Source organism: Malaya genurostris, chromosome 2 (assembly GCF_030247185.1).
Source record: "Malaya genurostris strain Urasoe2022 chromosome 2, Malgen_1.1, whole genome shotgun sequence".
NCBI classification, from domain to species: Eukaryota; Metazoa; Arthropoda; class Insecta; order Diptera; family Culicidae; genus Malaya; species Malaya genurostris.
Genome location: NC_080571.1, coordinates 264,630,288 through 264,645,318, shown reverse-complemented (window position 1 = coordinate 264,645,318; position 15,031 = coordinate 264,630,288). Strand labels below are relative to the sequence as shown.

The 15,031-nt window shown below is 35.6% G+C and overlaps 1 protein-coding gene across 1 annotated transcript; it reads right to left on the bottom strand.

The window, feature by feature from the left end:
* Positions 1–1,565: 1,565 nt before the first annotated feature.
* On the bottom strand, positions 1,566–13,818 carry LOC131429823 (reticulon-4-interacting protein 1 homolog, mitochondrial). The gene is made up of 4 exons (XM_058594214.1): positions 13,370–13,818; positions 2,532–2,743; positions 2,141–2,475; positions 1,566–2,080 (listed from the first exon to the last, which is right to left on the bottom strand). Exons 1-4 carry the CDS (start codon positions 13,629–13,631, stop codon positions 1,702–1,704), a joined length of 1,188 nt encoding a protein of 395 aa, XP_058450197.1. The 5' UTR covers positions 13,632–13,818; the 3' UTR covers positions 1,566–1,701.
* Between the last annotated feature and the right edge of the window lie 1,213 nt (positions 13,819–15,031).

The following is a 15,031-nucleotide window of genomic DNA, read 5'->3' as shown; positions in this document are numbered from 1 at the left end:
TCTAGCAAATATTCAAACTTTTATTCCAGTTGCCAAAATATTGGAAGAGCATGGTCAATCCATTAAATTATTGGAGGGGGCCAAAAAGTGCTTTAACATACAAGCCCCCCTTCCCCCTCCTCCCCCACAGTTGCCGCGCCAACTACTGAATCACAATTATGTAAGGATTTAGATTTTAGTTTCATTTACAACTGATAAGACAACAAATAAATAAAATATTTTTAAAACTGACTTACCAAATTCTCCGAAATCCGCTGTAAAATAGTCTCTATGACATATTAAATATATTATACAAACCAGTTTGTTCTAGAATATGTCGACTGTAATACGAAAACGCAATACCGAGATTAATGTAATAAAATACATAATATGAAATCTCTTTTTCAGATCAAAGACCAGTTAAAAATTGTTTTCAATTTTCCTACTTAAACAAAATGCGAGGCGCACTAAGTGATAACAGTGAGAGTGACCTTGTTTGTTTTTTTCAACCACCAACTCATATACAAGTTCAATGTGACTTCTAGATGTCCATATAAGATCATATGTAGAGAACGTAATCAGCTGATAGTACAGTCCGATTGGAGAATGAAATATTACCGACGTCAGGAACGACCAGGTCACTGCATTCGTTAGCAGTTACCTCTTACTACTGTACGTTGGAAAAAGACAAGTCAAAGTTTTTTTTTAAATACACATTCTGGTCAAAGCAGGCGTGTCCAAAGTTTGAAGATGTTACGATTAGGTAGATCTATGTGTGATCAGTTTGAAACTTCTGCCCTACTATCATGTTATTGCAAATCCTCTTGTTTATGTCGTTTTCGTTTGAGAAACCTGGTACTGACCCAGTGTAGTTTTATTAAACGGACAATTCGACGTGAACATTTCAAAAGGGCCTTAAAACAATTGACAGATTCTCTTTGTTTGGTTTTCTCTTCGATTATATCTGCGTTATTACGCAATTATTCGTTACATGTATGATACTATTACAAAGCTGGAGATATTTTCTTTCACTCTATATGCAAATTTTGTAAGTGAACGTGAAAATTTAGGTGTTATTAACAGAAGAGAAAGTAAACAAAGAGAATCTCTCATTGGTTTATGTGTCCTTATGAAATGTTCACGTCGAATTTTTGAGAAACTGTGTTGGATTCGCACTTAGCAGCGAAAGTGTGAGCAAACCCGATATATGGATCAGGTTTGAAACAGATCCGAACTTCAGTTCAATGATGTTGAAACTAGATACGAAATTGGCTTCGAACGATAGGTTTGACAGCCGTTAGGGTGGATAAATTAGGTTTAGAATCAAGCGAACGGCAGTTTGGTCGTGTGATTTTTTTTATTATTTTCTGCTCATTTCAAGTTATTGGAAAAACAAGCATCATGACTATCTATGTATATTTCATCTTCTTTGAGAAACTAGTTCAACTCGTAAATAACGTTTGTATCACATACGTATGAATTGTAGATTCGAAACTATTGAGTTTAATTTTGCATAAACTCGATCTAACCTTATAAGCCTAATAACGAAACATTGACAGATTTTTTAAATCCAGAAAATGACGATCTTGGTAAACTCATACATATGAAGTCACATTTATTGTCTCAGGTAAGCTCTTGTTAATTCAATGTTTTAATTTCGTTTCTTTAAGTAGTGAGTTATATAAGTACGCAGTTAGAAAATAAAAATTCGTTGCTGACATCTTAGTTGTAGTCTATTACAATTTTTCCTCGTAAATGTTTAGCTTCAACGCGCGCATATGCTTCCAGCACTTGTTCAAACGAAAATATCTTCTCGATAACAGGAAGCAATTTACCCTTTTCTATGAGTTTTTGAAGGTAGGCGACACCTTGAGGGGCAGGAACGAAATAACCCCATTTTACGAGTCCTTTCTGAGCATTAGCCGAGACAACATTGTTGCGAACAATACTCATTGTATTTTGATACATTCCAGTGGCGAAACCATGATCGTCGATATTTTTAAGTACAGGAGAGTTAAATGTGATGTACTGTTCGAACTTCCAAGGAACTTCCGTAGCATACTCTGTTCCCTTTCCCGCGCAGTCGAGAATGATGTCAAACCTTAAATGTAAAACATATTTTACAGTGCACACAGTGCAGATTGTTTTGTTTCGAACTTACTTTCCCGCAGTCGCGAGTTTCTCCACATGTGTCGGATCGTTATAATCGATTACGTATGGAACACCCAAATTTTGAATAGACTCAACAGCATCAGAGGAGCACGTTGCATACACTTCAACACCTTCTGCGAGTAAAATTTGGACCGCCAATGTCCCCACACCGCCAGCTGAGCCTAACACAAGCACCTTTTTGCCGCGACCACCTCCCACGGGTGAAATAGCTCCTAGTACTCCTCCCAAATGACCAGTAATATAAAGTCCAGACCATGCCGTAAGGCCTGCGTACAACACAGCACTGGAATCAATTTTTCTCAGGTTCTCCGGTTTTTTAGAAAGCTAAGAAATATGGTATTTCAATTAAATTTAAAATAAAACCACTTCTAATCACTTACGCAGTATCGTTCTACTACTACATAGTCAGCATGGCATCCCTGCTGGTGCACAGGAACTACACCCCAAACTTCGTCGCCTATGTCCAAATCTCGACTAGAAACACCTAGACCTTTCTGTACAATTTCTCCACAAAAATCGCGTCCCACCGTTAAGGGGAACTCTATTTGACTCGAACATCTTAATGTGTTCAATACTGACGCTCCGTAGCCCTCTGAAAAATACGACACAGAAAAGCCATTTTAGTTTTACTTGATCAAGTTGTTGCAATTTCCGGTATTTGAAAGTAATTTTTAAACAGAAGATAAGTTTAAGTAAAAAAAATTTAAACGTCTTCTATACAAAATGTTCTGATTCATCATAAATGAAAATAAAAGAAAGTTTTTCAATTATCTTAGATTGTATTATTTTGTTTTACTAACCTATCACTCCGTTCAACAAATATTATTATTTTAAATATTTTTTTTTTATTTTTCTATAGATTTCTCCGAAAAAAGTAGATCACATTATCTACCAAGATAAATGCAGATAATTTTCCTTGCCCACCAACACTAATCCTTTTCCTTTTTTGTGGTGATGCAGAGAATTCCTCGGTCATTAGTAGCAACAAGTGTTGCACTAATACTCCACAAGAATCATACATTTGGTTCATTGTACAATTTCAACTGGTTTCTGATCAATTACGGGAAACTCAAGCGAGGATAACTAAGGTAAGCTATGCGTAAAAGCAATGGAAGGACGAGTACATTACAAATAATAAATAGAATCTCGATCTCTGAAATAAAGAATCATTCCGGATGCAAATCACTTCATCTAATAAAATGATAAATTGCTGGAGTAGAAAAATTAATTTTGTAAGATCATCTCTACTCGATTAATAATACAATAAAGTTAACTATTGAACAATACAATTCGGTTTTTCTATACTTCACTAACGGTTTCACTATATTCCACTGACATAAACTGCTAGCGCACTGAAGAGTTGAAGACGAAACGATAAAAAGAAGTCACTTATCACAAACCTAGTACGCATATTTACTGACAGATAGAAAGTCGTCACAAAGCTACTTTCTTTCGGAACTTCAGCAAAGACGTGGCACTTTTGTGCAAAAAAGGGTATATGAAATTTTACGTCTGGTTAAGGATTTATATTAAACCGTTAGGTGACGTTAGCAGTTCAACATAAACTGCTAATGCACTGATGAGTCGAAGATGAAACGTAAAAAATCGAGTTTCACTAAAGTTTAGCTACATGTTCATAATTTTAGGATGTGAAAGAATAAAGTAAAACAAAAAATAAAGTAAACAAAAAAACAATATGATGTGAAAGAAGAAAGTAAAACAAAAAATAAAGTAAACAAAAAAACAATATCAGGTTTTTTTATATCCTTGATAGTCTCCGAAAATGACCCTTACTGTATTAATCCACCTAGCGGTTTAATGATGTCATTTTCATCAATGTTCATGAGATGTTTTAAAAATTTCGTATTTTTTATCGTCTAAAGGTGAAATAACTAAGTGCTAACAAGTTCCTATCTCATGCCTCTCTGAGTGTCTATGATGACATTCGGTCAATAGAACGGTGTCGACTGGCTTCTGTGTTAGTAGCAGAATGAGAGGGTGCTAATTGGTTTGTGTGTAAAAACTCATTTGAAACGGGAAAATTATTGATAATCATTCAAATAGATCAAATATTTCGCCTTGATGTCTTATAGCTGCAGTGTGTTAAATCCTTCAATGTAACTTTCAATTGTTAACTTGTTTTCATGAAAACCGTCTGCAGCATTTCTTGTAATTCATAAATTAGCATTTTTCATATCATCTTTACATATATTGACGTATAAAGCAAAATATGTCTTATGAGCAAGAGTAACTGTTTGGGTATAAATAATAATTTTATTCTAATTATTAGTGTTTTATGCAATATTCAGAAGTGTGCAATATCATACTATGCTTCAGGAAGGAAATTTCCTGGTTCAGAAGACTGAAGGTTTGGAAGATTTTGATACGACAAGAAATGAAACATTGAATGCAAACTTGAGTATTGGTAAGGATTGGAAAATGTTAATTATTATTACAAAACTGAAGAACATAAACTAAATAAGCGTCTAGCAAGTGCAATTGCAGGGGTCGAAAGTCTTTTTGTGAAGGTTGAATCCATTTGATGCAAACATTTAATTTGTTTATTTATTTCGTCAAGCAAATGTAGACTACATATAAATTGTTTACAATGTTCACTTACATACTACACATTATTTCTACGACAAAGCTTAGATTTGATTTGATTTTTTGACATAGTAAGGTCAAGATGTTCGCAGTATTGATTGTAATGGCGCATTATTCGATTGACTGGACTGTATTTTGCATAATTTGTTCTAGCTTGTTTTTCTAAAAATAATTTCCTGGAACGTAGTTGGCGGCTAGGTATATAAAAATTTAATTGCGATAATAATGGAGCTGATTGAATGCGTTGAGAAATAATGTCGCTGATAAAATAAAGCATTGCAAAGTCGCGGCGTTCTTTAAGTGTTTGTATATTGATAAGCATGCAGCGTGCTTCATATGATGGTAGAGGAAATGCTGTCCAGTTTAATTTACGAAGTGCATATAAAAGAAATTGTTTTTGAATAGATTCGATGCGTTCTTCGTGAATAATATTGTATGGATTCCATACTAGGCTGCAATATTCCAAAATAGGTCTGACATATGTAGTGTATAATAATTTAATTGTGTATGGATCCTGAAAGTTATGACTGAAGCGTTTAATAAAGCCCAGCATGCTATTAGCTTTATTGATTATGGTATTGTAGTGTTCCACAAAAGTGAGCTTGGAGTCTAAGATTACGCCTAAATCTCTTACAATTTTACATTTTTCTACAAGTTGATTTCCTAGATGTATGTTTATAGGTATAGTTTCATTTTTCCTACTGAAAGTTATTGAGTTACATTTTTTTACATTGAGTTGGAGTAGACTTTTGCAGCACCAAATGTGGAATAGATTGATTTCGTTCTGGAATATTACAGCGTCGTTGATATTTTTAATTTCCATGAAGAGTTTCATGTCGTCTGCATATATAAGCACTTTCAGATTTTTTAGTATGAAGGAAATGTCGTTTATATGTAAAATGAAAAGGAGAGGCCCTAAGTGAGAACCCTGAGGTACGCCAGAAGTTACATTAATTGGTTCAGACAGTATGTTTTGGAAGCGGACTACCTGTACACGATTCGTTAAGTATGATTTGAGCCATTCAAGAAGAGTATGTTTTATGCCATATTTTTGTAGTTTGTGTAGAAGTAAAGGTATGTCAATACGGTCGAAGGCTTTGCTAAAGTCAGTGTAAAGAGTTTCTACGTAGTTGCCAGCGTCCATTGCATTCAGTGTGAATGTCATAAATTCTAAGAGATTTGTTGTAGTTGAGCGGCCTTTAAAAAAGCCATGTTGTTTGTTTGTTATTACATTTTTAAGTTGATGAAAAAGTTTTTCGTTTACAATTTTTTCAAATAATTTTGGAATGCATGAGATAATTGCTATTCCACGGTAGTTCCGAATGTTAGATTTTGCACCAGATTTAAATATTGGTACAAGAAAGGAAGATTTCCATGCTTTAGGGAAAGTACATTTATTAAGTGATAAGTTAAAAAGTAGTTGTAGTGGTAGTGTAAGTTCTTCAGCAAGATTTTTTAAAAATATTGGTGGTATGCTGTCAGGTCCAGGCCCTTTTGAGGCGTCTAAGTTTTTCAGTGCTGTCGAAATATCATGTTCTGATAGATAGTTTACAGAGATAGAGTTGGAAAATGCAGGTATGAAAGAGAAGTATTCACGGTCACGGTCAGTTTCTGAATAAGATGTATATACTTCTTGGAAAAAATTTGCAAAGTGATTGCAGATTTCTGTACTATTTTTCCCTACATGTTCGTCGAGGTGCATTTGAGATGGAAAATTGTTGCTTTTTAGTTTAGTTTTCGTGTAGTTAAAAAAGTTCTTAGGGCAAGTCTTTATTTCGTTTTCAATTTTGCGGTTGTATTCTTCGTGTGCTGTGTTAATGGCTATTTTGAGTTGATTGCATAGATTTAAGTAATTTTGAAGATGGGCGTCACTTTTTTCTTGTTTGTAAGTTTTGTGCGCTTTTTGTTTCCTATTTTTCAAATGTTTTAGTTGTGAATTGAACCATACAGGTAATTTGCTGTTATGATTTTTTCTTCTTCTTTTCATGGGCAAAGTTTCGGATAATATTTTGTTTATAATGTGATAGAATTTGTTTATTTCGACGTCGACATTTCCTTCTGTACTCAGTATGTTCCGCCAATTTATTATACTTAGTCTACACTTGACTTCTTCAAAGTCAATTTTATTGTATTCCGGCACTTCCTCATATTCCAAGTCGTAGGGAAGGGATGCATTGTGTGTAAATAATGAATATTCAATTGCAGTGTGAAATGCTTCATTTTTCCATAATGGCAGGTTTGATGCATTCACACAAAAGTCTTCTGTGCAATTTGTGAAAAGAAGGTCTAAATATGCGTTTTGTTGATTTTTTACGGAGTTTACTTGATGTAGGCCAAAATTAGAAATTTTGTCGAAAAAGTAATGCAATGTTGGGTTTTCTCCTACGACTGGAAGTAAGATTGATTCATTTTCAATGTCAGAAATGAAGTCCGCATTACGTTGATTGAAGTCGCCAAAAATATGAAGCTTTACTTCAGGTTCCATATTCGAAATAATTGTGTCTAAAGATTGAAAGAAAAATTCAAAAGAGAATTTGTTCGCATTTTCGGGTGGGAAGTAGACAGAGCAGTAAATATGTTCTTCTCCCAATATTGAGACTTTGGCCCATACATGCTCAAATTCTTTATATTTAGGAGTAATAATTTCTTCAGAAGTAAAGCAAGAGTTTATGGCTATGAGGACTCCACCTCCAGATTTTTTCTGACAGAGAGATAAATTTCGGTCGTGCCGGAATACGTTAAAATTATTTCCAAATACTTCTTCGCTTCTAACACTTTCATCCCAGCTGCTTTCAGTTCCAAGGATTACGTCGAAAGAGGAGGTTATTAAATTTTGATGAATTTCTTTCATTTTGGCCGGGCTTTTCATGCGGTTGAAATTTTGGCAATAGACCAAAATTTCAGTCACATTTTGTCTATGAAGCGAAGAAGTTTTTGAGAATTCTGGAATACTTACATTACTAATTTCGGTGTCTATTCCTTCGTCAAAGGGCGTCGTTATTTCCGAAAATTCGGCCTTGTAAAATTGTGTTCGGCTTCCCGGATTAGTTGGAGTCGGCGGATGTGTTCACTTGTCAAAAATTTCCCATAAGAGTCCAGGTCGGCCTGCGCTTCCTTAGGTTCCATTCCATATTCCTGATGCACTTCGATGAAGATTCGTAGGAGGTGGTCAGGTGTTGTTGGAAGGCCTTCTGATGCTAATAGCATTTTTATACTAGTTGGTGTCATACCCTCGATGCATACTGTAGGTTGTTGATTTTTCATGTATGACAAATACAGACGGACGACGTGCATTATTTTCGGGTCACGAAGTCTTGCTTTCAAGAAGCGTTCGTCGCCATTTGCAGATTGTGAAGTAAGACGTACAATGGGAGGACGCATTGGATCAATTTCGAATTGGCTGTCTGTATTCATGTCCTGTGATATTGCAGACGTATTTATGTTCTGTGATATTGCAGATGTGGGTGGGGCAGCTTTGATGTCATTACTTCCTAAGACCGGAGTAGTGTTGTTTTGAATACTTCTTGTTCCTTTGTAAGGGTTGATTGTTTCACCTTTTTGAAAATTTATGAATTTTGAGGCAATATCTGCACCTGGATTCCCGGAGAATTGAACCCGTGCAGCTGCTAGTAAGTCTTTGTCCAAGGGTAAGGTATATTGTAATGACACATTATTGTTATTGTTGTGGCAGGTATTGTTACTGTTAGTGTTCAAGTTGCTGTTGTAGTGCACATTATTGTCGTTGTTGTTGTTGTTGCTGCTGTTGTTGTTGTTGTTGTTGCTGCTGCTGCTGTTGTTGTTGCTGTTGTTGTTGTTGTTGGTGTAGTTGTTGTTTTTACTGCGTATACTGTAATTTGTATTATTTTGTTGTTTCCGCTTCCGTTGTTTTCGTCTGAGGTTTGCTTTTTCTGCTTGTTTTTCTTGCAGCCGTCGAGTGCGCTGTTTTTTATCATACACACTCCAGTCTCGTTTCCAGATTTTTTTACTTCCAATGAAGCGCCAGCCACTGTCGCATGTTTGATTTTCCTTCTCCTTGAGTTCTTCAGCTAGAGACTTAGGTTTGGTATTTTGGTCTTTGGTTCCGATACTGGAGATTGAAGTCGATATTGCTTTGACTTCATCTCTCAATTCTTCCAGAATAGTGTTAGGTATTATTGCAGGGACTTCAGATTTGGTAGGTCGTAAGAATTTTTCTTCGAGGCGAAGAAGCCGTTCGCTCATTTCCTGGATGTGCTGGTCATTTACTTTACTAAAATCGCTAACGTTTTTTATGGCACTGTGTAACGAGGCCTCGAATGACTGCATGCGCTGACCTACTTTACCGCAAATGTTGTGGTCGTTTCTGCTGATACTGGACAATGACTGCTTCACGTCGATGAGCAAGCGCTCGACACTGTCGAATATTTCCAGGTAATGGGTTTTCATGTCTGCAGTGGTCCGGTGATACGTTTCCGTTTGATTTTTTGTGTACTTAAGAAGTTGCTCCTGTTGATGAAGTAGCTTTAGAGTTTCAGCTCCTGTCCTTATTAAATGTTGACAGTCGGCACACACTGGTACCATAAATGCCAGAATAAAATTTTCTTGATGCCGCTGCACGCCGATGCAGGCTGAATGGTACGATTTTTCACAGAATTCGCATTTCCAAAGGAAGCGATCGTCAATATTAACACACGATTTTACACCGCACTTCATTATTCTAGATAGAATTTGTCCGAAAGGCTATAAAAAAAAGCCCGCGCGCGACGTAGACTACGCGTCAAAAAATAAATAAATATAAATTACTTGCGGAGCGCTCGAAAAAGCGAACCGCGCCCGATGACTGTTCGAGGCGAAAAAAAGGCGGGGCTGGTCGATGGAACGGTGACCTCGGAACATGATTTGCTCTCTATACGAAATGGATCATCGGGATTCGATTGAGTCAACACCTCCCAGAGTCCTGGACTAAAGTTATTTGCATGTATAAACAAAACACATAGAAACATAATTTTTCTGAGAACCGCTGTACACACACAAAACACATAATTGAAAAATTTCGTATTTCTCATTATTACTTAAATGGCGGGTCTTTAATACTCATAATCCTATCTAAATTTCTGAAAATTGGCGGTCGGGGCAAATAGATGTGAATTCCATTCCGGTGTCTCTTGAGCGCTATATCCGTTGCATGTGAAAACGAAATGAATTTGTTTGACCATCAACTAACAGGATCTATGAATGGTTCGGATACCAGTTTTGAAGATTTTGTATTCTTTTTACGTCATCATTAATTAAATTTTTAACACCAATTACCCTGTAATTCCGGAAACGATAGTCCGAACCGAGTTGAACATTGAATAGCAGTCGATTAGATCATAGAACCTCTCATTTCAATATAAGTTTACAAAAATCGGTTCAGCTTTTCCTGAGAAAACGATATGCGTTATTTTAAAAACAAATTCCGCAACATGAAAAGGCGGGTGGGTAATGTCAGAGACATAACTGGATGTCGTGAATACGAAAACAACTGACATGTTCCTTAACACTTCCGAATATCAATTAGTTGATCAATTGTATGAATTATGCAAGCATTCCCCTTTGCACATTTTTCGCAAAAACAAAGAAGGCTTCACTTTTTGTTGAGAGGCTTGTTTCTACCTGATTTCGTTTGTAGCTTTTTCACTAATGGGCATTCAGAATTTTAATGTTGATTATTTCATTTCAGATTTGCATAATTTATTGAAACAAACTATCAATATGCTGAAGGGACTCAATTCTAGCATTCAGAAAGGTCAAATTGCGTAATTATCTACGACATTAAACTCTGGAACATTTTTCGCAAAAACAAAGAAGGCTTCACTTGATCTCGTTTACTGTGAGTTTCACACAGCGAAAAGTGCACAAATTTAAGCAAACTGTTCTTGATTTGCAGTAAACTGAGGATATTTCCCTACGATTTGCGAACAACAAATCCTAATAGTTCTTTAGAAAACTTTTAGAGCCATTAGAACGGCTGATTTTATGCAATGCTCTCCACCTTTTTTTTCCCAATGCTAATGACTGGCAGCTGTGACGTAATCGCTCTTGTCGAAAGCGAAACTAATTGTGCAGACGACACAAAACACATCTGCTCGCAGTGGCGATACAATCCAAACTAATTCAAGTTTTGTTGAGAGGCTTGTTTCTACCTGTTTTCGTTTGTAGCCTTTTCACTAATGGGCGGTCCTAACGGCTATAAAAATAGCTGCATACAGAATTTTAATGTCGATTATATCATTTCGGATTTGCATAATTTATTGAAAGAAACTATCAATATGCTGTAGGGATTCGTTTCCAGCATTCAGAAGAGTCAAATTGCGTAATTCTCTACGACATTAAACTCTGGAACATTTTTCGCGAAAAAAGGCTTCACTTGATCTCGATGTGAATTTCACACAGCGAAAAGTGCACAAATTTAAGCAAACTGTTCTTGATTTGCAGTAAACTGAGGATATTTCCCTACGATTTGCGAACAACAAATCCTATTAGTTCTTTAGAAAACTTTTAGAGCCATTAGAACGGCTGATTTTATGCAATGCTCTCCACCGTTGTTTTTTTCCAATGCTAATGACTGGCAGCTGTGACGTAATCGCTCTTGTCGAAAGCGAAACTAGCTGTGCAGACGACACAAAACACATCTGCTCGCGGTGGCGATAGAATCCAAACTGATTGAATTTTTGTTAAGAGATTTCCTTTTATGTGATTTCGTTTGTAGCTTTTTCACTAATGGGCGGTCCTAACGGCTATAAAAATAGCCGCATACAGAATTTTAATGTCGATTATTTCATTTCGGATTTGCATAATTCATTGAAAGAAACTATCAATATGTTGTAGGGATTCGTTTCTAGCATTCACAAGGACCAAATTGAGGAACTCACTGTGATATTCACCACTTTTCGGAACATTTTTTCCGGACGATTTGTTGTACAGCAGCAGATGTTTTGTTCTCTTCCTTAGAACGCGTTCTGATTGGCTGGTGTTGACATGGATCAAATGAGACAGGTTTTTCAATAGTGTACTATTGAAATACTTCAATGCTTTTGCTATACACGTTTAAATTGAAAAATTTCGATTCTATTGGTAGTTAGATTATATAAATCCTTTCACAGATCACTGAGCTATGAGCTTTAAAAATACGAGAAAGGCAAACGCGCCTTATGAATTATCCTCTTTGATCGTTTGATCCTTTTTCGTTTATACCAAATTTTTCAGAAAAGTTTAATTTTGAATTATTTGAGACTATGTCACAAAACTGAAAATTTTATCATAAAATTGTGATCATATTTCCGATGGCATGTCGCAAGAATTATGTTGATTCATTAGATACAACAATAGACATTCACGATCAAAAACTTATCACTCTCTCAGAGGGTAAATTTTGAAAAGGCACCCCATAGTAAAGTAAGTCGTATTCACGACAAAATTGGGACTGGTATATAGCAGAAAGTAATTCGTTTTATCACCAACTAACAAGTTCTGTAAACCAGAAGAATTTACTGATCAATTTTATGAAATTCACTTGTTTTAATTGCAACTTACAAGAATTCACTCCCCAAATTGATATTTGTAGCACTTATCACCATGCGTTTCTGGAACCGGACGTAGGATGTAGTCAAAATAAAAGAGAACGGACATCCAAGTAGAGATTTAAATGTGTTTGAGAAATTCAACGGTTGTTTGGTAAAGTGATTACCAAATAACAATTCACCTGTAGAGGCGCTGTGAGTAGCGCAGTAATCGCGTATGGTATCTTGTATTTGAACTTGAATACAATGGTCATTCATGCGTGCAAAATCGTACGCAATGATGATATCTAACGAATTTTCACATGTATGTTTTATACAAGTTTAAAAAAGTTGTATGAGCTTAGATGTATGTTCTCTGTGCTAAAATTCAAGAGCAATTTGTCGGGACTATAAGACCATTTTTTTAACCTGAGATTGGAAAAATTGGCTGTTATCTCGAAAAAAATGTTAGAGCTCAGGTTTTCGTACTTTTTTAGCATATGTTACCTTGTAATTCCGAAACCGGAAGTCGATTTCGGATTAAATTCAATAGCAGCTTGTGGAACCATAAGACCATTCATTGGAACCTAGTTTTGTGAAAATCGGTGCCATCTCCGAGTAAAACGTGTGCATATTACGGACCTCGACGAACAACAAAAATTGTTTTTGTGAAGGGTGCATTGAATCTACAATTAGGATATTACGATAATTTTTTTTCGCAAATTAATTGAAATGAAATAGTTTTTACATTTCCAAGTATAATTGAACGATATGGGTTTCTCTTCTCGAGTCTGAAGGTATTTAACTCCCAAAAATACACTGCCAGTAGCAATACTAAAGTTTCAATGAATTAGCAATGCTAGCAATCAATCATCAAATTGTTTTCAGACTAATTCTCTTCTTTGAATAATTATTGAAAATTGAGACTTTTGCCAACATTTCTGCACATAGGTTCTTTTGGGATATTGAAGCAGACATCACCTTGAACTTGAGTGTTGCATGTTGCACATGAGAATGTCACGCGACGAGCCAGTTGCAAGTAACAAACAAATTTGATAGAAAACACAAAATCCCTTTAAATTGATGACACTTACTTATCATGGCTACATCAATCGGATTTACGGATGATGCCGTAATTTTGACCAACAGTTGGTTTGGAGACGTGAGCATAGGCATTTTCAAACTCTCGCTGTACTGTACTTCATCAAGACTCCCGTATGAGTGTATCTGCCAGCCACGCATCTTACTAACCGGACGAACCTTTCTACTGTACGATGGTACTCCGGAAACCGTGGACATCGATCGTCCAATCAGCAATTGTTGTGCCACCAAACGGATATAGTGTTTTGAGTACATTTTTAGTTCTGCTTCAACAGTTGAATCGAAATAAATGTTTATATACTCCGAATCACAAAAAACTGCACAGCATAAAACAAGTCTGACTAGTAAACATTGAATATGTGTTGAACGTGTTAAAGTATTCAATGATTGTTGCCAAGTTTAGTGTTGCCAGTAAAACACAGTTATTTTACTTCGCTTTGAAAGGAAAAGAAATTTTGTTGAAACAGAATAAATTAGCTGCGGTAATCCGTAGTACTTCTGCTAAATTGGAGAAAATTGAACTGTATTTACAACTCAATGATGATCAGCCGATGAAATAAAAATATCTTTTTTTCCAAACAACCCCATTGCTTCTCAATCGATCATTTACGATATTTTTACTTGTGAAAACTGTTAATAATTCATCTGTCATTATTCTTTCTGGAGAAATATAGCTGGCGAATAAATATTATTCGATTAGTAACTCTTACACCAAATGGATAAGTAAACATTCAATCTTCGACCACTTTCATGACTGACTCTATTCTCCGAGTATTGCAGAATTCGTTTGCAAATAGATGTCGACAGCAGATTTGTTGTTTGTTATCACAAAAAAAACTTGATTTAATCCTTCAAACAAACATATAAAAAAACCTTTTTTAATCCACCTAGTGGTGTCATGATGCCTTTCTCATATTACTTATGTTTTCAAAAATATCACTAAAAGATTCTGTCAAGAAATTTCTTTTTAATCTTTAATAAAATAAAAAAAATTCTTTGGGTATGATCTAACATAACATTTTCAACTTGTAAACAGTTATGTCAACAGTTGCACTTTTTCTGTACCATTTAATTCCACTGTCACCTTATTACACTTTCACAAAGTCACTATACTTTAATGAAGCATAACAAACGTTACAATACAGATACGCGTATTTCGGAATGTTACTTACATCCTTCTTCAGTGTATCGGTTTTAGTGTAATAACGTGACAGTGAAATAGTGGAATTAAATGGTACAGAAAAAGTGCAGCTGTTGAATACATTCCACTAACAGCTCCAGGTGAAAAATAGTGAGTTATGTCAAGTTTATAAGAAGTTTTCTTTATTTTGCATCTTCGCAATAAATTATTAAACACACTTCACCCTTTTACTTGGTCTGGAACCGGAAGTCGGACTAGGATGAAACTAAACAGCAACCTATGAGACTATAGGAACTTTTATTTGAGCCTGTTTGTGGAAATCGATCCAATCATCTCTAAAAAAATAGAGTGAGTCTCGTTTTAGAGTTTTCGACCACTTTCCCGGTACTTCTGGAACTTGGTACCAGTATAGCCGAAATCGGTTCGTTCACTAAGTAACTATTATATCCTACAAATTAAATCAGTTTTGTGCAAATCTAGAAGAATTTTACCATTTTTTTGCATCGTCGCTCTA